Source organism: Electrona antarctica, assembly GCF_951216825.1.
Source record: "Electrona antarctica genome assembly, chromosome: 9".
Taxonomy (NCBI): domain Eukaryota; kingdom Metazoa; phylum Chordata; class Actinopteri; order Myctophiformes; family Myctophidae; genus Electrona; species Electrona antarctica.
In genome coordinates, this window is record NC_136790.1 from 50,882,412 (window position 1) to 50,907,602 (window position 25,191).

General features: G+C 44.6%; 1 protein-coding gene across 1 annotated transcript in view; it reads left to right on the plus strand.

Annotated features, from left to right (window-relative positions):
* LOC306929246 (uncharacterized protein) overlaps positions 1–25,191 on the plus strand; it is a 103,257-nt gene that overhangs the window by 24,060 nt on the left and 54,006 nt on the right. The window contains exons 8-12 of the mRNA XM_079509688.1: positions 10,929–11,292; positions 11,422–12,077; positions 22,475–22,610; positions 23,385–23,396; positions 23,609–23,735. Of these exons, the coding sequence (XP_079365814.1) occupies positions 10,929–11,292; positions 11,422–12,077; positions 22,475–22,610; positions 23,385–23,396; positions 23,609–23,735 (1,295 nt within the window). The remainder of the gene's footprint in view (positions 1–10,928; positions 11,293–11,421; positions 12,078–22,474; positions 22,611–23,384; positions 23,397–23,608; positions 23,736–25,191) is intronic.

The window sequence follows — 25,191 nt, forward strand, 5'->3', positions numbered from 1 at the left end:
GATGCTTTTTGTTGTGTTTGTTTTGCATTTCCTGAAAAGTAACATACAAGGTTCTCCACCCGACGGAGGCAATACGCTCCACTCCTCGTGAAAACTCTGAACTCCTCATCCTCCTCTTCTCCTCCTCTGAACTCCTCATCCTCCTCCTCCTCTTCTCTTCTTCCTCCTCAACCTCCTCTTCTCTTCCTCTGAACTCCTCCTCCTCCTCCTCTTCTCTTCCTCCTCCTCCTCCTCCTCCTTATCTTCCTCCTCCTCCTCCTCCTCTCTTCCTCTGAACTCCTTCTCCTCCTCTTTTCTTCCTCCTCCTCTTCTCTTCCTCCTCCTCCTCATCCTCCTCTTCTCTTCGTCCTCATCCCCCTCTTCTCTTCCTCCTCCTCCTCATCCTCCTCTTCTCTTCCTCCTCCTCCTCTTCTCTTCCTCCTCCTCCTCATCCTCCTCTTCTCTTCGTCCTCATCCCCCTCTTCTCTTCCTCCTCCTCCTCATCCTCCTCTTCTCTTCCTCCTCCTCCTCTTCTCTTCCTCCTCCTCCTCATCCTCCTCTTCTCTTCTTCCTCCTCCTCTTCTCTTCCTCCTCCTCCTCATCCTCCTCTTCTCTTCGTCCTCATCCCCCTCTTCTCTTCCTCCTCCTCCTCATCCTCCTCTTCTCTTCCTCCTCCTCCTCTTCTCTTCCTCCTCCTCCTCATCCTCCTCTTCTCTTCTTCCTCCTCCTCTTCTCTTCCTCCTCCTCCTCCTCCTCCTCTCTTCCTCTGAACTCCTCATCCTCCTCTTCTCTTCTTCCTCCTCCTCTTCTCTTCCTCCTCCTCCTCCTCCTCCTCTCTTCCTCTGAACTCCTCATCCTCCTCTTCTCTTCTTCCTCCTCCTCCTCCTCCTCCTCCTCTTCTCTTCCTCCTCCTCCTTCTCTTCTCTTCCTCCTCCTCCTCATCCCCCTCTTCTCTTCCTCTGAACTCCTCTTCTCTTCCTCTTCCTCCTCCTCCTCCTCTTCTCTTCCTCCTCCTCCTCCCCCTCTCTTCCTCCTCCTCCTCTTCTCTTCCTCCTCCTCCTTCTCTTCTCTTCCTCCTCCTCCTCATCCCCCTCTTCTCTTCCTCTGAACTCCTCAACTTTCTCTTCCTCGTGGATTGACCTGCAGCTATTGAGGTCGCGGGGTCAGGAGCACACAGGGCCCACCAGACATCACAAATCAACACGCTGGCTTAAGTAGCTATCAGTCACACAAAGATTTGGCAGCCTGCCCCTGTCCCTGTAGTTTACCCTCTTAGGGGTCCCGGACCCCTGTGGAAGACCCATGGCCCAAAGGGTTTCCCCGAACTCAAGACCCAACAGAGAGACCCAAACTAGTTAAAATAGTAGATCTATAAGCTCACAACTTGGTGGATCTGATCACTACTTTACAAAGATTTATTATTATTTTTTAATTATTTTATTTATGAAATACATTTCAACAAAAATGTTGGAATTGCTTTTAATCAATTTGAAATTACACACACACACACGCACGCACGCACGCACGCACGCACGCACGCACACACGCACACTTGAGACTTGAGGCAGTGCAGCGGAGTGGACCTTCATATTAACAGCATTTATCTGGCCGATCCACAGGGAGTGGAGAGTTGTCGAGGCTCAGGGGAGACCCTGCGGTCCCCCTGAGGCAATAACAGAGCCCCTCTCATCCATCACACGTAATGAGCTTTCCCCCCACACTGCAGCATCAAATACATAAAAACGTGCAAAGCTCTCCCCACAATCCCTTTTTATAAATCAACCTGCCCCTGCAATGTGCTCCATGGCCCTGGCCTTGGCCTTGGCCTTGGCCCTGGGGGCAGAGGTTCCAAAGTACCCAGGGAGGGTCATCCGTCTCTGGGACCCATCACACCACTAATCACCCTCAGAGCTTCCACCAACATCCTAAATCAGGGGTCTTCGACCGACGTGTATGAGGCCGACAAGGAGCCCTTATAGCTGAGAGTCAAGTCAAGTCAAGTCAATTTTATTTATATAGCACATTTAAAAACAACAGCAGTTGACCCAAAGTGCTTTCCAGAACAGGTAGACCGTAGTCCATCACTACTACTAGCAATAATAAAACATGTAATACAATCGAAAAAAACAGGCCAAAACTAAAATAACGACAAAAACAATTAACAATAAACACTAAACTTCACACTGTATTAAAAGCCAGACTAAAAAGGTGTGTTTTCAGGTTGGATTTAAAAATCTCCAGGGTGGGGCTAGTAGCCTTGATGTGGAGTGGAAGATTATTCCAAAGTGTAGGTCCAGCTACAGAGAAAGCCCGATCACCTTTTGTTTTCAGATTTGAAGGGGGGATTTTGCAATGAGTTTGAGTGAGACCGAAAATGAGACCAAAACGTGTTCTCAAATCAACATGAAGAAATTGCAGCTGAGCCTGTCTTGCATCTCTTATTTTGGAATGCCGCCTTTTTCCACTTTATTTGGTTTATTTATGAGTCAGGATTTAGAAGGCATTATGTAGAATGGGCCTCAGGACTCCATGGGGTTTAGATCAGGGGTTCTCAACGTTTTTGGCCGGGGACCCCCGGAAATGCTTTGGCAATGTCTCGGGACCCCCGCCCCGCCCCCTCCCGACCCCCAATATAAATTGACTGCTACAATAACCTTAAACCATTTTGGGCGGGAACCCCTTTTGGTGTTTTAAGCATTGTTATAATTTAGCTATTGAAAAATAGCAGATCTACAAGCTCATAGCGCGAGCTTGTAGGTCTGCTATTTTTGAAAAATCGTGATTTTTAAAAAAAAAAATCTTTTTTTTTTTTTTTTTTTTGAAAATAATTTGGGGACCCCCTAAAATAATTTGGCGACCCCCCCGAGGGGTCGCGACCCACGGGTTGAGAACCCCTGAGTTAGGATTTAGAAGGCATTATGTAGAATGGGCCTCAGGACTCCATGGGGTTTAGGATGTTCCGTCCTCCTCCTCCTGCAGCACTGTGTGTGCAGACTGCAGAGCGTCTCCATGGCGTCCACTCATTCTCTCTGCAGGTTTTGGGATGAGTGGTTGAAAAAGCGGTTGTCTCTCAGCTCGGGTATAGTGTTTCATATCTTACTTATTGTAACTTAACCCATTTAGACCTGACGTCGGCTCTCAATATTTCATGTCAAGGACCCCACAAATGATATATGTACTATGCCGCCGACCCCCATCTGAAAATATGTTGTTCCAGGGACACCTCAGAAGCAAAGATTTGAGTTAAAAACTGAAACACCGAAAGAATATATATTCAAAGATTTAAGGCACATTTTCACGATTGAAAAAAAATAGCAGACCTACAAGCAGATCTACAAGCTCATAGCGCGCCACCGAGTGGCGCGCTATGAGCTTGTAGATCTGCTATTTTTCAATAGCTAAATTATAAGTGTTTAGAACACCAAAAGGGGTTCCCGCCCAAAAGGGGTTAAGTGGATCAGTGGGGTTGTTTATTCCCTCTGAATCCGCGGCCTCCCGCCGAGTTCTAAGCCCTGGGAGACGCCATGCCATAGCCCAGGCTCAGTGTTGCCAGAATTTGTGACAGGCTTTACGAAAACAAGCCAATGGATTCATACGTTATTATCACTGCGTTATTATCAAGACGTGGGAATATGGCCAATATGGCCAATATGGCCATATAGAGAGTATGCACATGCATGATTTTCCCATCAGGACACGCCCCCTCATTTAGACTGAGTGGCAAAACATTGAGTGTTGGAGTTTGGAAGCTACTCGAAAGTAGTTTTTGCCACTCAGTGGGCGTTCCCGCATAACTTCCAGGTACGATGATGTCACACGCATACCCTCTATTGGCCATACTGACGTTGTTTTCAGCGATGGCGCTCGGCTGTGTTCACTTGGAGCACACACAGGACGGTGCAGACATGTCGGGGGCATGTACCGTAGAGGGCACTAATATTTACTATTCTGTGCCGGTCGGTACGCAACTCCAACGGCGCTTATAGTCGGCTCTGGTGGCCGTCGGCAGTGGCTCAAGGCCACCAGAGACGGCGTGCCTCCGTCATGGACACGGTCACGGTCACAAAAAGTAAGCGCTCCCTATAACGTGTCAGTAGTTTAACTTCTGCGTTTCCTAGTATGACTGATTATCAGAGATTAAAATAGGGTGCATTTTGCATCCCAAAACACGGGATGCAATACTGTACTACTGTACTACTGTTTTTTATTCTAGTTTATTTTTCTAGCTTTAGTTGTAATAATCATTTCTTCTTCTGCATGAATATAACCACATTATAACCGTCTAAAATGAAATGGGAGTTAAATGCTGCAATTTGTAAAGAATGGCAAAATATGACTCCTAACGTCGTTGAAGTGGGACTCATAAAATGTCCCTATATGACTCATCTAAAAGACCATCCCTGCATCGCGGGACTCATTACATTGGAAACCTATTTACATCACTGGATTATCACATAATTGGCTCTATTCCAAGCTTCTGATCACGGACATATTCTTGATTATAGGCTGATAACATTCGAAGCGGGTGCAACAAGCCCAAAAGAAGCGACTACTGTAGGTCACACACACTCACGCATGATCGCGCACGCACAGAGGCTCCCCAGCAAAATGACTTCATATAGAATAAATGGTACATTTATATAGCGCCTTTATCCAAGGCGCTTTACATAGATTGTGCATTACATTCACCCATTCACGCACACATTCATACACCGATGGCAGCAGAAACCATGCAAGGCACCAACCAGCACATCAGGAGCAATTGGGGGTTCAGTGTCTTGCTCAAGGACACTTCAACACTAACTCTGGGGGAGCCCGGGTTCGAACTAGCAACCTTGCGGTTGCCATCCAGCCACTCTACGCCTGAGCCACCGCCGCCCGAATAGAATCAATCTACATTGCAATATCGATACTTTTACTTAAGTAAAACATGTGAGTACTTCTTCACTTCACTGGTCGCAGTGAAAGTGGCGGAAGAGCCGTTTGTCATCAGGACCCCCCTTGGTCCTTATCTCTGACGGCAGAGAGGGGGCTAAGTGGCAAGCGCTGGTCCCAGACATGCCCTTTTCTGTGCTTTTTACCGGTGGCCAGAGAGAAGGAATGCTCGTTGCACACACACACAATACCAGATCTGCAAGCTCACAGCGCATTGCACCCGCACCCCGCTGCGAGCTTGTAGATCGTGCTATTTTCGGGGCCGCAGCAGCCTGACGGGAATACAAATCAGGCTTCGATCTAGACGTTAAGTGCGTTTAACCCATTTTGGGCGGGAACCCCTTTTGGTGTTTTAAACGGTAACAAGACAACTCACCCCTAAACTCACTTTTGGTGAGTTGTCCAGACAACTCACCCCTAAACGTGAAGACATCTCACCCCTGCTTTTTTAGGGGTGAGATGTCTTCACTTTCCGGGGTGAGATGTCTTCACTTTTGGCCACTTTCGGGGTGAGATGTCTTCACGTTTAGGGGTGAGTTGTCAGGACAACTCACCAAAAGTCTGACTGAATATGTAGCCTTTGAGCTATACTTTACTGAATATTTCACAAGAATATAACACAAGAGTCAAATGTACGGTCAAATGTAATGTAGTTTATTTAAATATAGAAACATTGTAAACAAAGTTCAAACAGCAGTTTGTACAAAAAATATAAAAAAAAGGTAAACATCAAAAGTTTAGAAAAACATCAGTTTGTACAAAAAAATATAGAAAAAAGTTAAGTATAGAAAAAATGTAAACTAAAAAATATAGTAAAAAGTTGTCATAAAAAAAAAAAAAAACATCAGTTTGCTACAAAAACACTAAAAAGTTGTCATATCTACAAAAAGAAAGAAAAAACTTGTGCTGTGTGCAGTGCAGTGTGCTGTCCCATTTTGGTCAAAAGTTGTGCACTAAAAAGTTGTCATATCTACAAAAAGAAAGAAAAAAGTTGTGCAGTGTGCTGTCCCATTTTGGTCAAAAGTTGTGCAGTGCAGTGTGCTCATCTCCACACTGGGGCATTCAATTCAGATGTAATTCAGTCAGTATAGGCCTATTAGAACTGTGATTGATTGATCATGCGTCCGTTGTGCGTCTAATTAGCAACTTTGTACAGCCGTCAGACTCTGCCTTTGAAGCGCAAACATTATCCACAAACGACCCCCCCCCCCCCCCTCAATGCTGCATAGAGAGAGAGAGAGAGAGAGAGAGAGAGAGAGAGACGCTCTACTCCTTACAAGTGTTTCACCGGATTTTACTGTTAAATAAATAAATAATTAGCCGTGACTGCGCACGTCTGTAGGAACCGATAGTTAGATCCGAAATTGAATTATGCCTACTGTAATGGGTGCCACGGAAAGTACAGACAACTCACCCCGCAATGTCAGAAAGTGAAGACAGCTCACCCCGGAAAGTAAAGACATCTCACCGGGGTGAGATGTCTTCACTTTCCGGGGTGAGCTGTCTTCACTTTCCGGGGTGAGCTGTCCAGGGTGAGCTGTCCGGACAACTCACCCCGACATGTCAAAAAGTGAAGACAACTCACCGGGGTGAGATGTCTCGTATTCTTTTAAACATTATGTTATAATTTAGCTATTGAAAAATAGCAGATCTACAAGCTCATAGCGCGCCACCGAGTGGCGCGCTATGAACTTGTAGGTCTGCTATTTTTGAAAAATCGTGAAAATGTGCCTGAAATCGACTCAGAAAACTGTCAGGATTTAGAAGACATTTTTAAAATTTCGACGTCAGGTGTAAATGGGTTAAGTGGCAGTGCCTCCTGGGAGCAACTAATCTTCAAGGTTGACGTTTTGCTGTTGTGATCACCAAGTAAAAACAAACGGGCTTGGATCTCTCCGCACGGCGTCTTTGTGAGGGGTGGGAGAGAAAGAGAGAGAGAGAGAGAGAGAGAGGGGATCCCGAGTTGATTGCAGAAACAGAGTGCTGCTATTTTGGTATAACTAATGGAGACAACAGTCGTCTGTCTCTTCGGTGGAGTAGCGTGTTTTCGTTTGGGAAGTCGTGGGGAACAATGAGGCGTGCTGGCCTGCATTCTTTAAGCATTCTTTAGCAGTGAGCTTCACAGCCAGTGGAATGTTTAAAAAAACGATGACAGTTATAACAGTCCAATCTGGAGTGCAAATATGAGATCATACAGTGTGTAACCTTAACTACACACAATCATTGTCATAAGTATCATTGTTATACACACAGTGTGTGCATCTGCCATTTTTCTTCAACGTTTGACAAGTTGTGCATGTTCTGCATGAGGTATAGGATGCTGGCAGGCACTTCTGTAAAGTGGTCTACGAAGCTATCTGTGAAATGTATGAAAACATGGGGAGGGAAAACATGGAAAGTGAAGTGAGCTTTTCAGCCAGAATTAAGTGATGAGTCAGCAGTTGGACTGGACGTTTCCTTTGTGCAGTGTTCCTGCTGTGTCATGTTTACCTTTTGGAGAGAAAGTGTTTCTCATGACACGGCCAATCAGTGGTGGCCCGGGATTAAGTAACTAAGTTAACATTCACCCAAGTACTGTACTGTACACAAGTCTGAGGTAATCTTTTTTTTTCTTGTCACTGGGGTATTTCTACTGTTCAATACTTGTTTTTGCTCAAAGTCTATATGCTTCTATTCTGTTAGCTGTTAGCTTGTTAGACAGTCTAATATACAAAGAGTTTTTGAGTGGTGCAACCACTCCAAGGAACAGCAATGTCCGTCCGTCCCTTAGAGTATGTCCTCACCTATGTGACTATGAGTAGCAGTAGGGGCAAAAGTGGCGCTGTTGTGCCAGAAACAGAGAGTGAGATAGTGTTGCACTGTTGCCTGCTAATTACACACAGAGAGAGAGAGAGGAGTTGCACCACTCAGTTCACACGGGTGTGATTTTTTACTTTAACCCGAGTAAAATATTAACAAGAGTATAGTTTGTGCTCTACTCAGGCTTTTGTGAGAAACCCCGAACAGTTTTTAAGTTGCTCGATTCGGTATTTACATATTTATATTAATAATATAGTAATCAAAAAACGTATTAGGAGGGCAGTACGAGTCACCAGAACCAAGGACAGGTGTTTTTGATGAATCTATCATGGTTGAAATGCAGTATGAAGTTACAACTTACAATGGATTTGTTTTTGAGGGGCCGCTATAGGGGCCTCCTATTTCCAGCTTTTGCTGTGTGTGCGCACAAACTTTGTCCTAACACAAACATTAAAAATGCCATTGACAATGAATGGACAATTTTGAGTGTTTGTGTAAACACAAACATTGCGTAACACAAACATTGATGACGAAGGTGAGGACGCAAATTGTGATTGGCCAGAATGAGATGATGTATACGATGACACAGGTGTGATTTTCTTTTTTAACCCATTTTGGGGCGGGAACCCCTTTTGGTGTTTTAAACATTATGTTATAATTTAGCTATTGCAAAATAGCAGATGTACAAGCTCCTAGCGCGCCACCGAGTGGCACGCTACGAGCTTGTAGGTCTGCTTTTTGAGTGGTGTAAACCACTCCTACAACTGGCTTTGTTAGTTTACGTGTCTGTTCGTACCAAAAATGAGCTTTGTTAGTTTACGTGTCTGTTCGTACCAAACAATGAGCATGGTTGCTATGGTCACCCAGTTCACACGGGTGTGATTTCATTACGTCAGACATTACGTCAGACCACAGTTGATCAGTCTATATAAGACCTTACACCACTCAGTTCACACGGGTGTGATTTTTTATATTGAGCACCACTAATACAGAAACATAGGTATTTCAGAAGACATTTAGAAGATTTTTTTTTAATTTCGACGTCAGGCCTAAATGGGTTAATATATAGGAATTTTGGCTTGCCTGAAAGATTAATATCAAATATCTAAATACTGAATCGAGCAACTTAGAAAGAACTGTCTGGGGTGTTCACAAAATAAACTGTCTGGGGTGTTCACAAAAGCCTGCCCTGAGTAGGAGATAAAATGACCCCAAACATTGAAAGTGAAATATTTCACTATAAGTGAAAGGCAGCCTGAGTCGATACATATTCCATCATGCAGTGAGGTTTGGAAGGAATGAAAGCCTCCTTCTAGCAGGGTGTGTGGTGGGTGGTGGTGGTGGTGGTGGGGTAGGGGGGTCCTGTGGAAGGAAAGCATCCTCTAGCAGGGTGTGTGGTGGGTAGTGGTGGGGTGGGGTGGTCCTGTGGAAGGAAAGCATCCTCTGACGTGTGGTGGGGTGGTGGGGTGGTGGGGTGGGGTGGTCCCGTGGTGACAGCTGTGTGGGAGTGATAGATGGGCAGACATGCTAGGCTCCGGTGGGCGGGCAGCGCCAGGCCCAGATGGGCGCTGCAGGAGGACATTAGTACTGCGAACGTAAACAACACATTAAGGTCGAGGCAGGGACGCTTGCTGTGCTCCTTCAGGAAGTGGAGATGGGGGAAATGGAAAGACTTATTATTCTAGGCCGGTGTTTCCCCAAAACAAAGGGCTCGACCCTTTGTTTTGGGCCATTTAGAATAATTATCCTTTATTTATTATTTATTGTTATTCCAAAGACAAATAATCACACCCAGTGTGAAGGAAGCTGTGCCTTTGATTAGTTTATTTCATTGGGCTGTACAGTATATTGTTGCTGTCGGGCAGAAACCTCTTAACTCTTAAATTTTATACAGTAGATCTTCGCCTGCTCACATATGTCTCTATCGAGAAGAACACAGCCTCCCTCCCCTTCCTTCCCTCCTAGTTGTGTGTTTTTTTTGTTTTTTGTACTGTGACTGTCGATTAGTGTCAAACCCTTTTTTTTATTTTATTTTTCTTTGTTGTTTGTTCTGTATTGTTGTTACTGGTATTGTGGGTGTTTGTGTCTGAAAAAGAAAATCCAATAAAATACTAATCATAAAAAACATAGATCAACATATGGGTGACAGCAGACTGCTGGGCGAGCGCTGGCGCTTTGGCATGGGGGGGTCAGATCAACATACGGAATGAATTATGTACTGGCCATATATGGAGCGTGTCTTGAGTGTACAGGGTTTGATGAGGTCAGATCAACATTATGGAATGTCCGAACGGGTCAGCTCCATATATGGAGATCTGAGGGTGGCAGTGTGGGCAGTGTCTTGAGTGTACAGGGTTTGATGAGGGCCCAGGTAGGGCCGGCCTTACGTTGAGAACTCTAGTTTTTCGCCGGCTGCCAGGCACGGCTGCACTAATAATTTTGGGGCGGCCCCGTCTAGAGTTTAAATGGACAGGTATCAGTCAAAAGGGAGACATCGAAGAGGAAGGGCGGGTGGGGAGGGATCAACATGTGGAATGTCAGAACAGGTCAGCTCCATATATGGAGATGGAGGCGTGATGTCACGAGGCGTGACGATATATGGAGGGAGTGATGTCACAAGGCGTGATGTCATGAGGCATGACCATATATGGAGGTGTGATGCGACACACGGGAAATGCATGTTTTCATAGTAAATGCGACCTACAGTCACAATAATGTCTTATGCTGCATTCACATGGGCAGATGCGAAAGATCACAGCATAATTTTCCGCGTTGTCGCTTTTGTAGAATATGTTTCTCACGTGGTCGTGACGTAATCAAACGTGCGTTTGTGGTGACGTGTGTCATTGCAGCTAAAGTTGTAGCTTTGCATCTGGAAGTCGAACCCAGGCCAGCTTCAATTCGTAGCTTTCACTTAACGTTACTGCGGTGACGTCACTACGACGTCTAAACTGGTCTATTTGTAGACGAAACGAAACGAGAAGGGAGCATACCGTGTCTTTCCACAGCTGGTGGGTGCAATAGACAAACTTAAATCTTTGTGTTTGTTTGTCAGCTGTGTTGGACATATAATAAGCACCAGCAATCAAACGTTATTATAAGTAAACTTCAGTCAACCTTCTTAGAGGAAGACCTGTTACAACGACCGACCTGTCTTGATTTCCTTCATCCGAGAGACTTACTTAAGATGGCTTTCCAGTTGTCTTTTCCCGAAGAGGACGTTTCCTGTCCCGTGTGCAGTGACATGTTCAAACATCCCGTCATTCTGTCCTGTAGCCACATCTTCTGTGAGGCCTGCGTGCAGGAATGGTGGACACACAGGGACATGAAGGAATGTCCGGTCTGTAAGGAGGTCTCTTCAGAGGACGATCCGCCCCATAGCGAGAATCTGTGCGAGACCTTCTCGCAGGAGAAACGTCAAAAGATGAATCCCAAGAAGGAAGTCCAGAAGTCGCTGAAGCTCTTGTTGAGGGTCTTCAATGAAGTTAAATCAAACTGTGACCACGCGGCAGGACACATCAAGGTCCAGGCCCAGAACACTGAGAGGCAGATCAAGGAACAGTTTAAGAAGCTTCATCGGTTTCTACAAGAGGAAGAGGAGGCTAGGATCGCTGCACTGAGGGAGGAAGAGGAGCAGAAGAGTCAGATGATGAAGGAGAAGATTGAGGGTCTGAACAGAGAGATTTCGACTCTTTCAAACACAATCAGAGCCATAGATGAGGAGCTGAGAACCGAACACGTCTCATTCCTTCAGAACCCCAAGACCACGTTGGAAAGAGTCCAGTTCACACTGCAGGACCCACAGCTGGACGCAGGAGCACTGATAGACGAGGCCAAACACCTGGGAAACCTGGCCTTCAGAGTCTTGGCCAATATGGTAGATATCGTCTCCTACACTCCCGTCATTCTGGACCCCAACACCGCCCATCCGTCGTTAACCGTGTCCGACGACCTGACCAGCGTGAGACGCGGAGACGAACAACAGCCTCTTCCTGACAACCCGGAGAGGTTTGAGCGGTGCCCCTTCGTGCTGGGTTCCGAGGGCTTTGACTCGGGGACTCACAGCTGGGACGTGGAGGTCGGACAAAACCGATTTTGGTCGGTCGGCGTGTTAGCGGAGTCGTGCCAGAGGAAGGGAGAGGGAGGCGGTCATTTTTGGAGAATCATGTTAAACGACGGCGAATTCACGGCAAAGTGCAGACCCTTCTCGTTCACTGTCATCCAGGTGAAGCAGAAACCCTGGAGGATCAGAGTCCGACTGGACTGGAACGGAGGCACGCTGTCCTTCTCCGATCCTGACACTAAGGCTCACCTGCACAACTTCACACACCACGCTTTCACCGAGAGACTCTTTCCGTTCATGTGTAACGGTGATAACGGTCAACCTCTGAGGATATTACCAATAAATATCACTGAAGATAATGATGATACATCTGGTTTTTAACCCATTTTGACCTGAGATCAGATTCTAAAAATGTCTTCTACATCCTGACAGTTTTCTGAAAAAGCTGTTTCTATGTCAGTCGTTCTTCGAGTTCTACAAGCTCGTAGCGCGCCACTTGGTGGCGCGCTATGAGCTTGTAGATCTGCTATTTTTCAATAGCTAAAGCATAACATAATGCTAACACCAAAAGGGGTTCCCGCCCATAATGGGTTAAAGGGGAATACCAATCAATTAATCAACCAATTAACCAATTAACCAACCAACCAACCAACCAACCAACTACCACTCATCAATCAATCAATCAATCAATCAATCAATCAATCAATCAATCAATCAAATTGTATTTCCAAAACACAAATAACAGATAAAAGTGAAGTTTTTTTAAATGATTTATATATGCTTTCACTGTAAAAACAAAAGGAGAACAAATAGAATCATGTTAAAATGACTGTCATGTCTATTTAAAAGGCGTAAAGGAGCATCTGCAGGGCGTTGTAGAATGTGGCTCGCCCTGAATGTCTTCAGGCGCCCGGGGGCAGTAGAGCCGTTGCTGAGCCTTCTCCACTACATGCGTTGTCCATGTGCAACTGGCGGCCATCTTGAAAATGTAGGAATTCTGCGTGGCCGGAGGTTGACTATCAATTTGGGTCACATGAGTTTCAAAGGAAAGATCAGCAATTTCCTGCTTGACTACTACTGGCTTTCTTGCGTTTTTTGATCTGTTTTATGATAATGCATGTATTCTATTTTGTTAACAATATAGAGAAGGTCAACGAAGTAACCCCCCTGAACCGGAAGCACATGGGCCGAGTGGCTAGCATAGGGCGGACGCTGTGCCAGATGTAATGTAGAAGCTAGCATAGGGACTCTATGCCAGATGTAATGTAGAAGCTAGCATACGGACGCTATGCCAGATGTAATGTAGAAGCTAGCATACGGACGCTATGCAAGATGTAATGTAGAAGCTAGCATACAGACGCTATGCCAGATGTAATGTAGAAGTTAGCATATGGACTCTATGCCAGATGTAATGTAGAAGTTAGCATAGGGACGCTATGCCAGATGTAATGTAGAAGTTAGCATATGGACTCTATGCCAGATGTAATGTAGAAGTTAGCATATGGACTCTATGCCAGATGTAATGTAGAAGCTAGCATATGGACTCTATGCCAGATGTAATGTAGAAGTTAGCATATGGACTCTATGCCAGATGTAATGTAGAAGTTAGAATAGGGACTCTATGCCAGATGTAATGTAGAAGCTAGCATATGGACTCTATGCCAGATGTAATGTAGAAGTTAGCATAGAGACGCTATGCCAGATGTAATGTAGAAGCTAGCATAGGGACGCTATGCCAGATGTAATGTAGAAGCTAGCATAGGGACGCTATGCCAGATGTAATGTAGAAGCTAGCATAGGGACTCTATGCCAGATGTAATGTAGAAGCTAGCATAGGGACTCTATGCCAGATGTAATGTAGAAGCTAGCATAGGGACGCTATGCCAGATGTAATGTAGAAGCTAGCATAGGGACTCTATGCCAGATGTAATGTAGAAGCTAGCATATGGACTCTATGCCAGATGTAATGTAGAAGCTAGCATAGGGACTCTATGCCAGATGTAATGTAGAAGCTATCATAGGGACGCTATGCCAGATCTAGCATAGGGACTCTATGCCAGATGTAATGTAGAAGCTAGCATACGGACGCTATGCCAGATGTAATGTAGAAGCTAGCATACAGACGCTATGCCAGATGTAATGTAGAAGCTAGCATAGGGACGCTATGCCAGATGTAATGTAGAAGCTAGCATAGGGAGGACGCTATGCCAGATGTAATGTAGAAGCTAGCATAGGGACTCTATGCCGGATGTAATGTAGAAGCTAGCATAGGGACTCTATGCCAGATGTAATGTAGAAGCTAGCATAGGGACTCTATGCCAGATGTAATGTAGAAGCTAGCATAGGGACTCTATGCCAGATGTAATGTAGAAGCTAGCATAGGGACGCTATGCCAGATGTAATGTAGAAGCTAGCATAGGGACTCTATGCCGGATGTAATGTAGAAGCTAGCATAGGGACTCTATGCCGGATGTAATGTAGAAGCTAGCATAGGGACGCTATGCCAGATGTAATGTAGAAGCTAGCATAGGGACTCTATGCCAGATGTAATGTAGAAGCTAGCATAGGGACTCTATGCCAGATGTAATGTAGAAGCTAGCATAGGGAGGACGCTATGCCAGATGTAATGTAGAAGCTAGCATAGGGACGCTATGCCAGATGTAATGTAGAAGCTAGCATAGGGAGGACGCTATGCCAGATGTAATGTAGAAGCTAGCATAGGGACGCTATGCCAGATGTGATGTACAGGCTATAGCATAGGGACTCTAGGGACTCTATGCCAGATGTGATGTAATGCAGAAACAAAACAACATCCAGGAACACTGTCCGCCCCCGACACGAGATGAGCAGCAGGCTGAGCACCAATGTGTGTCCATCTGTTCTGCAGATGAAGCCGCAGGCACACTGGCACCGTTACATTTTATCAGATGAAAAGGAGAGGATGCTTGCATATTATATGTGTGCACGCACGCACGCACACACGCACACACACACACACAGAAAGGCAGCAGGCTATGGACACATTTATTCATTGTGTTGTATATTACTGTGCATAGCCAAATCTGATGATAGGAAAAAAATCACACCCGTGTGAACTGAGTGGTGCAACTACACATTTATTGTTATAGTTACAGTACATTAGAACCAGGAAAGCATCTGTGTCATAAGTACTCTCCGCATGAATTCAGTCTCAACAATGTCACTTGAAGGTAGGTCACTCAGGCGTTGAAGGAGTGGTTTCATCTGAAATGACGTGATGTCGGTGATGTCAGTGATGTCACATACTAACCATAGCAACCATGCTCACCCGTACAGGCACAAACACACACGGGTACTAACAAAGCCAGTTGTTGGAGTGGTTCGCACCACTCAAAAACTGATTCCATATGATGGCATGTATAGGACACAAACATTGTTTAAACACAAACATTGTGTAAACACAAACATATTGAAGGCGAAGGTGAGGACGCACATTGTGATTGGCCGGAATGAGATGATGTACTGTATGATGATAAGTGCGCCCCTCACTTCACACGGGTGTGATTTTTATATAGTCTTTGGTATGAACCGGTTGGGAAATCGAACCCACGCAGACCTCCCAATCTCGGTGTGGATACTCCACTGAGCTGGTGCAATGATTACTATCACAATACAGAGCTATTTGACACTTCTATTATACCAAAAAAGATTATAATCGCTTAACTTGGCTGAACCTGAATGTTTGGCCTTTTGGCAGGAGCTGCTGAGAACATACCTCACATAGCAGCGCTGCCAAAGTTTCGCTTCACTGACCAAAAGGAAAAACACGACAAAAGCGGAAAGATATTGTCTCTGTCAGATGGAAACCTCATATGACTTTTCAGGATTCAAATTCGAAAATAGCAAACGTAGCCTACATGAAGCTCCAAACACGTCGCGAGTGTGACGCTGTGGTGTGACCAAGTATATTATCGTTACTCTACAACAGGGGTGCCCAAAAGGTATATCGCGATCTACCAGTAGATCACAAAGGCTGTGCAGGTAGATCACATGACATGCCCCTAAAGAGTATTTCATTTAAATACATTGAAGAAAAAAAACGATTAAAAAAAAAAAAAAAAAACATTTCTCCCCCTCTATTTCCCATTCCAAGTGCATTTGTCTTATACTGTACAGAATGTAACACAAACTCTACTATTCCGAAGCCCCCTCAGGTACATATTTAAACTATTTTCAGCAATGGTATAATAATTGATTTGGTGGGTAGATCTTGCCGAGCTGGTCATTTTGAAAGTAGCTCTCAAGTCAAAAAGTGTGGGCACCCCTGCTCTACAAAGACCCTGGGGAGGTCTGGTCCACTAGGTTCATACTGTAGGATTCATATTATTAACCCATTTCGACCTGAGGACGATTCTACAAAATGTCTTCTAAATCCTGACAGTTTTCTGAAAACCCTATGTTTCTATGTCAGTCGTTCTCAAACATTTTCAAGTCAAGGACCCCCAAAATTATCTGTATTTGGCCGCCGACCTCCATCTGAAAATATGTTGTTCCAGGGACCTCCCAGAAGCAAAGATTTGAGTTAAAAATTTTCACTTTGAAAGAGTATATACTGTATTGCATACGATTTTTCAAAAATAGCAGATCTACAAGCTCGTAGCGCGGCACCGAGTGCTTGCAGATCTGCTATTTTCCAATAGCTAAAGCATAATTACATAATGCTTAAAACACCAACAGGGGTTCCCGTCCAGAATGGGTTGTTAAAGGAGCACATTTTCAACCTTTATGTTCATATTATAAGATGCCACCATTTATGTCCACTCACTCTTGTGTCTCAGAGTAGGGTGACATCATCAATGGGGAATCCAAGCTAATAGACTTCAGGCTTTACTAATATACCTGGAAGGTTAGCATGCTATAATGGAAGCCATAGTTCTCGTCGTAAAAAAAATAAAAAAAATTGAAATGACCAAATCTGCCTACCAGATGATGGTTGGGTTAAAACTAACGACATGCGGCTATTTTGACTGGTTTGCAGAAGGTGTGTAGCCTACTCTACTGCACACTGAAGGATTTCACAGCGCTCGGCGCACGAGAGCTTCAGAAACCAGGGGAAATAAATACTTATTTAATTACGGGACTTAAAGGTCTCTGGAGTTCAATAGTCGTTTTTTTATGCTCATTTCATCTTGGCTGGACTCACTGAAATGACATCTGTGTTTCCCTCCTTTCTGTAATGAGGAGGAAAAAATAACAGATTTAAGAGTGTTTTATGCGAGGCATTAGTGAAATATGTGTAATGTTTTGGGGGGTAATCTTTCATACAATGACTACAACATTAACCCATTTTGGGCGGGAACCGCTTTTATGTTATAATTTAGCTATTGAAAAATAAATTCTATAAATGTCTTCTACATCCTGACAGTTTTCTGAAAAAGCTATGTTTCTATGGTTCCCGCCCCAAAATGGGTTAATCCAATATTTGAAAACTTTAGTTACTAGTTCCTTTTGTAGATTATGATTATAATTACAAAACATACATTAGATTAAAGATTCAAGATTCAAGAATGTATTTGCCATGTCAACAAGTTGATAGGAATTTGTCTTGGTTCATACTCAACATATACAGACAACAATAGATACAAAAACAAAAAGGACAATACAATACAAAAAACAGCAGCATAGGGAATTACATTCAGTTTTTAAAGTGCAATATGCATATTGCTACATATACATACATCTAGTTCAGATGTCTAATGGCTACGAGGTAAGTGCTATCTCTGAAGCGAGATGTTGAGCTCTTGATGCTTCTATATCTATATCTATATCTATATATAGCCAAGCTTGTTTTTTCATAAAAATCCACCGTAGACATGTTATGAGCTACTTTCTGTCAAGACATCCTCTGCAGGTGATTCTTTTTCTAAGTGTTGCAGTTTGGAAGCACTCGTTTTTGTTAACGGGTCACGCTGCTGCCTCCTGCATTATGTGCAAATTCGAAACAGGTGGTACGCAGGGCCGTTCAGTGACATACGACGAGTGCTTCCAAACTCCAGCACTTAGAAAAAGAATCACCTGCAGAGGATGTCTTGACAGAAAGTAGCTCATAACATGTCTACGGGGGATTTTTATGAAAAACAAGCTCGGCAGATTGAAAGAGGATAATTCAAGCTTGGACTATAGCTGCAATGTTGGTGAGTTTAACGTCGTTTAAGAAGCAGATCGCAAACCAAATTGGATGAGTGGGGAGTCAATGGAGGGTATTGCAACTCTAGGTTCATCCCATTATAAAAAAATCTAGAGTTGCAAATTGCGGCTAATGTAGGGGTGTATACGTGCATACAGTACAGCCAGCCAAACGTCCTTTACTAGCCAAAGATATTTTTCATTGTCCTAATTTGTGTGTGTGTTGGGCATCTCTACCGATCAGAGTATAACCAGTTGGACCAGATGGATAGTTAAAAGTTCTTATTTAATATGAATGGCATTAATTTCACAGTGAGTGAAACAGTGTTGATAATGATGAGTGAGATGATGGGGATGATGATTTTAAACTATAAAGAAACAAAGGAAAACGGATTCAAACAAAGTACATACAACATAGGGAATGTAAGTACAGAAAATGACAAAACCATAACTAAAGATAAATTGCAAACAAACAGGTAGGCCGCAGGAAAGTGGGAGGGAGAGAAGGGGAGAGACCAGTGGCGTGCACAGATAGACACTAGGGGGTGCTAGAGCACCCCCTGCCCTTTTGGCAATGTGCCCTTTTGAAGTAAAAAAAAAAGAAAAGAAAAAAACATTTTTTTCTCTCTTTTTTTTTTTTTCCCCCAAAAATAGCAGACCTACAAGCTCATAGCGCGCCACCGAGTGGCGCGCTATGAGCTTGTAGATCTGCTATTTTTCAATAGCTAAAGCATAACATAATGCTAACACCAAAAGGGGTTCCCGCCCAAAATGGATTTAGGCAACCGGCCGGTTCCACGCGCTGCACAAGGTGCCCTTTTTTAACTTGAGCACCTGCCCCTCTAAATGTCTGTGCACGCGACTGGGAGAGACATGCATCAAAGGTCAGCATGAGCAGGATTCAAACACGCAACGGACCACTTGGCCAGCGGGAGCCCCCCTATTACATGACATTTAAAACACGTTTAACATTTAATTTTAATTGTTTTTATACACACATTTAACATTTAAAAACAATCAAAAGCCACCAAACGAGTCACGTCTTCTTCATCAGCCAGCTGGAGAGGTGCTGGGGGCCATGGCTGCTGCTGAGGGGGGGGGCTGGTGGCACCAGCTGGGGAGTGGGACTCTGGTTCATATCTGGTGGCGGGGTGTTCCGTGCTCGAAGAACCATGACAAATATCTTTGGCTAGTAAAGGACGTTTGGCTGGCTATACGTATACACCCCTACACCAGCATGCCTATGGCGGCATGAGGACCATGGAGCAGACGCTATTGAAGTGTCACAGCAGTTTATCCCATTTTTACCTGAGATCAGATTCTAAAAATGTCTTCTACATCCTGACAGTTTTCTGAAAAAGCTACGTTTCTATGTCAGTCGTTCTTCATTCGATTTTTCAAAAATAGCAGACCTACAAGCTCGTAGCGCGCTACGAGCTTGTAGATCTGCTATTTTTCAATAGCTAAAGCATAACATGATGCTAACACCAAAAGGGGTTCCCGCCCAAAATGGGTTATTCATGTAGCTTTATTTATGCAGGTGATGATGGAAGTGATGAAATGATGGAAGTGATGATTTTGAAAAGAAACAGTAACAACAAAGGCATAATCAAACTAGGCACACACAAATTAAATGATAAACAAACATCCAAGGACATTTCTAACAAACGGAAAAGGATACATTTACTTATAATGCATCAACTTGGCGTATAGAGCATGTGGTGTCCCGCAGCACCTCAGCTAGAGAGAGTGGTGGGCTTTTCTACACAAACATCATCGACTTGGCCGGCAGTGGTTGTGTAAACACAAACATTGTGTAAACACAAACATTGAAGACGAAGGTGAGGACGCAAATTGTGATTGTGCAGAATGAGATGATGTATGATGATGTACAGTGTTGTTTTTGGCAGCAAATTTAGATTTTTGTTTTAGTCATAGTCTTCATTTAGCTTCAGTTACATTTTAGTCACCCGGAACGTCTTAGTGTTAGTCTAGTTTTAGTCGACTAAATATAGGATTTTAGTCGACTAAATCTACGGTTGATTTAGTTGACTAAAATGTATTTTGTCGGGCCTTGATGTCGTCGTAATGACTGTTTTTACACTTGCTGAAAATAGCCGATCTACAAGCTCACAATGCATCGCAGTGCACCGCGTTGTGAGCTTGTAGATCTGCTATTGTCAGCATGCAACCAAGTGTAAAATGACTTATAGTGAATCTCTTGTCCACTAGTCCCTTCCTAACATTTAGTCTAGTTTTTATTTGTTGACGAAATTGTCAGTATATTTAGTCATAGTTATAGTCATCATGGCTTAGTTTTTATTTAGTTTTTATGCCGTTTTTGTCAGTTAACCCATTTTGGGCGGGTGTTAGCATTATGTTATGCTTTAGCTATTGAAAAATAGCAGATCTACAAGCTCATAGTGCGCCACCGAGTGGCGCGCTACGAGCTTGTAGGTCTGCTATTTTTGAAAAATCGAAGAACGACTGACATAGAAACATAGCTTTTTCAGAAAACTGTAGAATCTGATCTCAGGTCAAAATGGGTTAAAAAAGGTAGTCGACGAACATTTTTCGTCAAAGTATTAGTCGACGAAAACAACACTGGTACAGTATGATGATAAGATCGCCCCTCACTTGGTTTTAGACATTAATTTCATACATTTGAAAACTTTGGGTCAATGGGACATTCTGCATAATGAGTACTTTTACCTGTGATACTTTTAAGTACACTTTTGATGTCAATACTTTTGTACTTTTCCCTACTCAAGTCAATTTTGAATACCAGACCATTTATTTGTAACTATTTTTTTTAAGTATTTTTAAATGTTTATACTTTATATTTGTATTTTATGTGAACACCACGGTGTAGTCATACAGATACAAAAACCAACACATAGGACAACATAGAGACAAATAAAACCAGAAACAATGACAATGAGAAATATGTCACAGGTTACCTATCAATATAGAAACAAACACAGAAAACAAAAGGAAAACTAAAACACTAGGCATTATGCATAACAGAGTGTTTCTCCATTGTACAGTGTGAGGGATCGAGCAGTCAAAGCTTAAGGATAACACAGGTTTCCAAACTCAAAGTTTGTTTAATTTCAAAAAAGTGACAAATCATTAACAAAAGATTTCAACAAAAGTTGTAGGGCCCATAAGAGGTCAACATAATATAACTCAAATGAAAATAACGTGGAACCAAACAGGAAATGAACTCAACTAACAGACCTGCTCAAATGACACATGAGGGAGACTTATATAGTGGTGGACCAAACCAATAAATACACAAAGGGGTGCACAGCAATTAGAGCCAACTGGAATCCCTAAACAATTCCCACTTCCCCCCTTCTCAATCACGTATGTTGGTATGGTCCTCTGCATCACAGCTGACTCCACCCCCTGCCCCATATGTTGCCATTTCAGGAACTAAATAAAGAACAGAATTAGTACAACAGTGCATATTGTCACCAAGCCAAATACTGATTGTGTTTTATGCATTATCATATAATATAATCATTGCAAATGTCAATACTAGAGGTTAGAGTAGAATGCAAATGTGAGTGTGGGTTAGAGTAGTCTTATCTCACTGTGGGGCTGGGATCACAGCCCTCACATACAGACAGTGGTATACACTACACAGTGTCATTGATACTTTTATCTAAGTACATAAACATGAGTACTTCCACCACTAAGGCGGTCTGGGAGCAGAAGGAATAACAACCGATTCCCAGTGCTGTTTGTGAGCATACATAACACTGGCTTAGTTATACCACTCCAGTATTATTATTAAACCACTTCAGTATTATTATTAATATTAGTCATTCGTTGAGTAGCTCTCGGAAATGATGTCGGCTTCATTTGGTGCTGTTTGTTTTTCCCCCCTCCACTTTCATCTGTATGATGTCATCACAAAGGCTTCTTTCAGCCTCCATAAAGCCAGGATTATTGAGGATTTACTCCCTCTCGGAGAGAGAAAACCACCATCAATACTGTTCTTGTGAAGTAGCTGTCTCCACCGGGCCGAAGGCCGTGGCCGTGGCTTATGTTTGTTGCCCTTGTTGGTCCGTCTGTCTGTGCACGTGCATGTTTGTGTGTTTGCGTGCACGTGTGTTTTGTCAGATCCCATTCCAAGTTTCCAAAGTTCACATTCCAAGATTGCGAAGTTTGCGGGCCCTGGGTATAGAGGGTATGCACGTGACATCATCATCAAACCAGGAAGTTATGCATGAACGCCCACTGAGTGGCAAAAAACTACTTTCTGCCCTTGACAGCCCATACATCCACACAGAAAAGTCCTATCTGATTGCATTAAACAACATTAAACAATGTTAAACTCACTTTGCATGTTGCTTTGCCACTCGATGTGCCATTCACTTTAAGCATGCGCATACCCTCTATAGGCAACCCGGCCTGGCGGAGACCCGTTCTCCGAGGACTGGAGCACACTTTTCAGAATGAGATGATGTATGATGATAAGACCGCCCCTCAATTCACACAGGTGTGATTTTTTTTGTCTTTCAGCGTTGTCCCCACCGCCTGTGTCTGTGGAGCTCCCCCTGGTGGAGAGCTGCTGTGAGGCGGGCCAGCGCTGGGCCACAGACAACCTGCACTGTGGTCACATGACCCCGCTCGACCCCGACGCCCACTCTGTGTGCAGGTGAGACGGTAACGAGGTACTGTGTGTGCAGGTGAGACGGTAACGAGGTACTCTGTGTGCAGGTGAGACAGTAACGAGGTACTGTGTACAGGTGAGACGGTAACGAGGTACTGTGTGTACAGGTGAGACGGTAACGAGGTACTGTGTGTGCAGGTGAGACGGTAACGAGGTACTGTGTGTGCAGGTGAGACAGTAACGAGGTACTCTGTGTGCAGGTGAGACGGTAACGAGGTACTCTGTGTGCAGGTGAGACAGTAACGAGGTACTCTGTGTGCAGGTGAGACGGTAACGAGGTACTCTGTGTGCAGGTGAGACAGTAACGAGGTACTGTGTGTGCAGGTGAGACAGTAACGAGGTACTCTGTGTGCAGGTGAGACGGTAACGAGGTACTGTGTGTGCAGGTGAGACGGTAACGAGGTACTGTGTGTGCAGGTGAGACGGTAACGAGGTACTCTGTGTGTGCAGGTGAGACGGTAACGAGGTACTGTGTGTGCAGGTGAGACGGTAACGAGGTACTGTGTGTGCAGGTGAGACGGTAACGAGGTACTGTGTGTGCAGGTGAGACGGTAACGAGGTACTCTGCACTGCGTGAAAAGAGGAGTTAACAGGCAATCATGGGCACTAGATTTGCCCGTAAACCTCAAGTTTAGCAGGCATATACAGTAATATACGGTAATATACAGGTGTGATGGTACAATTCGGGAGTTTACCGGAGTTTGTTGGAAAGTAACACATCTGTAATATACACATCCGTATTCCATGCTTTTTGTGCAGTGCTGTGTGCAGGTGAGACGGTAACGAGGTACATCATTTACTTGAGTATTGTACGTAAAACATTGACCGCCAACGACCCAACCCGACCCAACACTTGACTGCCATGGAGGTAGATTTATATGTCCGCTGTTTTCAGTGATTACTATTATTGATTGTTTGTGTGTGTGCGTGTGGTTGTGTGTGCATGTGTGTGGTTGTGTGTGTGTGTGTGTGTGTGTGTGCAGTGCGGTACAGAAGCAGTGTTGCAGCAGCTCCCTGCAGGAGGGCAGGTGTGTGTTGGGGATGAGCGCTGCACGGGGCGGTGACAGATGTGATGACATCACCGACCAATGCGCTGATGACACCTACGAGGCAAGTCACACAAACGCACAGATACACACGCACGCACGCGCACGCAGACACGTGCACGCACGGACACATACACGTTCCTTCACATGTCTTACCAATGATGCTAATAATTCTGTTCCGGCGGAACACCCCTGTTCCGTCCTCCCCTCACTCGTGAACATGCCCCCGAGATACTTAACTCCTTCACCTGTGGGGCAAAGTCTCGTTCCCTACCCGGAGTGCGCAATCCATCGTTTTCCTGCTGAGAACCGCATGGCCTCACAATTGGAACCAAATGGACCCAAATGTGTCCCTGGACCACAATGTCAGAGCCACTGGTCTGGTGTAGCAGAGTGTTTCAGAGCCACTGGTCTGGTGTAGCAGAGTGTTTCAGAGACACTGGTCTGGTGTAGCAGAGTGTTTCCAGTGAGCCACTGGTCTGGTGTAGCAGAGTGTTTCCAGTGAGCCACTGGTCTGGTGTAGCAGAGTGTTTCGAGTGAGCCACTGGTCTGGTGTAGCAGAGTGTTTCCAGTGAGCCACTGGTCTGGTGTAGCAGAGTGTTTCCAGTGAGCCACTGGTCTGGTGTAGCAGAGTGTTTCCAGTGAGCCACTGGTCTGGTGTAGCAGAGTGTTTCCAGTAGAGCCACTGGTCTGGTGTAGCAGAGTGTTTCCAGTGAGCCACTGGTCTGGTGTAGCAGAGTGTTTCCAGTGAGCCACTGGTCTGGTGTAGCAGAGTGTTTCAGAGCCACTGGTCTGGTGTAGCAGAGTGTTTCCAGTGAGCCACTGGTCTGGTGTAGCAGAGTGTTTCCAGTGAGCCACTGGTCTGGTGTAGCAGAGTGTTTCCAGTGAGCCACTGGTCTGGTGTAGCAGAGTGTTTCCAGTGAGCCACTGGTCTGGTGTAGCAGAGTGTTTCCAGTGAGCCACTGGTCTGGTGTAGCAGACACTGGTCTGGTGTAGCAGACACTGGTCTGGTGTAGCAGAGTGTTTCCAGTGAGCCACTGGTCTGGTGTAGCAGAGTGTTTCCAGTGAGCCACTGGTCTGGTGTAGCAGAGTGTTTCCAGTGAGCCACTGGTCTGGTGTAGCAGAGTGTTTCCAGTGAGCCACTGGTCTGGTGTAGCAGAGTGTTTCCAGTGAGCCACTGGTCTGGTGTAGCAAACACTGGTCTGGTGTAGCAGAGTGTTTCAGAGCCACTGGTCTGGTGTAGCAGAGTGTTTCCAGTGAGCCACTGGTCTGGTGTAGCAGAGTGTTTCCAGTGAGCCACTGGTCTGGTGTAGCAGAGTGTTTCCAGTGAGCCACTGGTCTGGTGTAGCAGAGTGTTTCCAGTGAGCCAACTTGCACAATATCAGCACCGTCATTGACAAACCAAATATCGCCATACTGCAGAACCAGAAACGACACATGCCGCTGTTTAGATGCCTCAATAAAATGATACCGTGTGTGCGCACAGATGAACAAAACAATTTGATTGGAAAACAACTTGT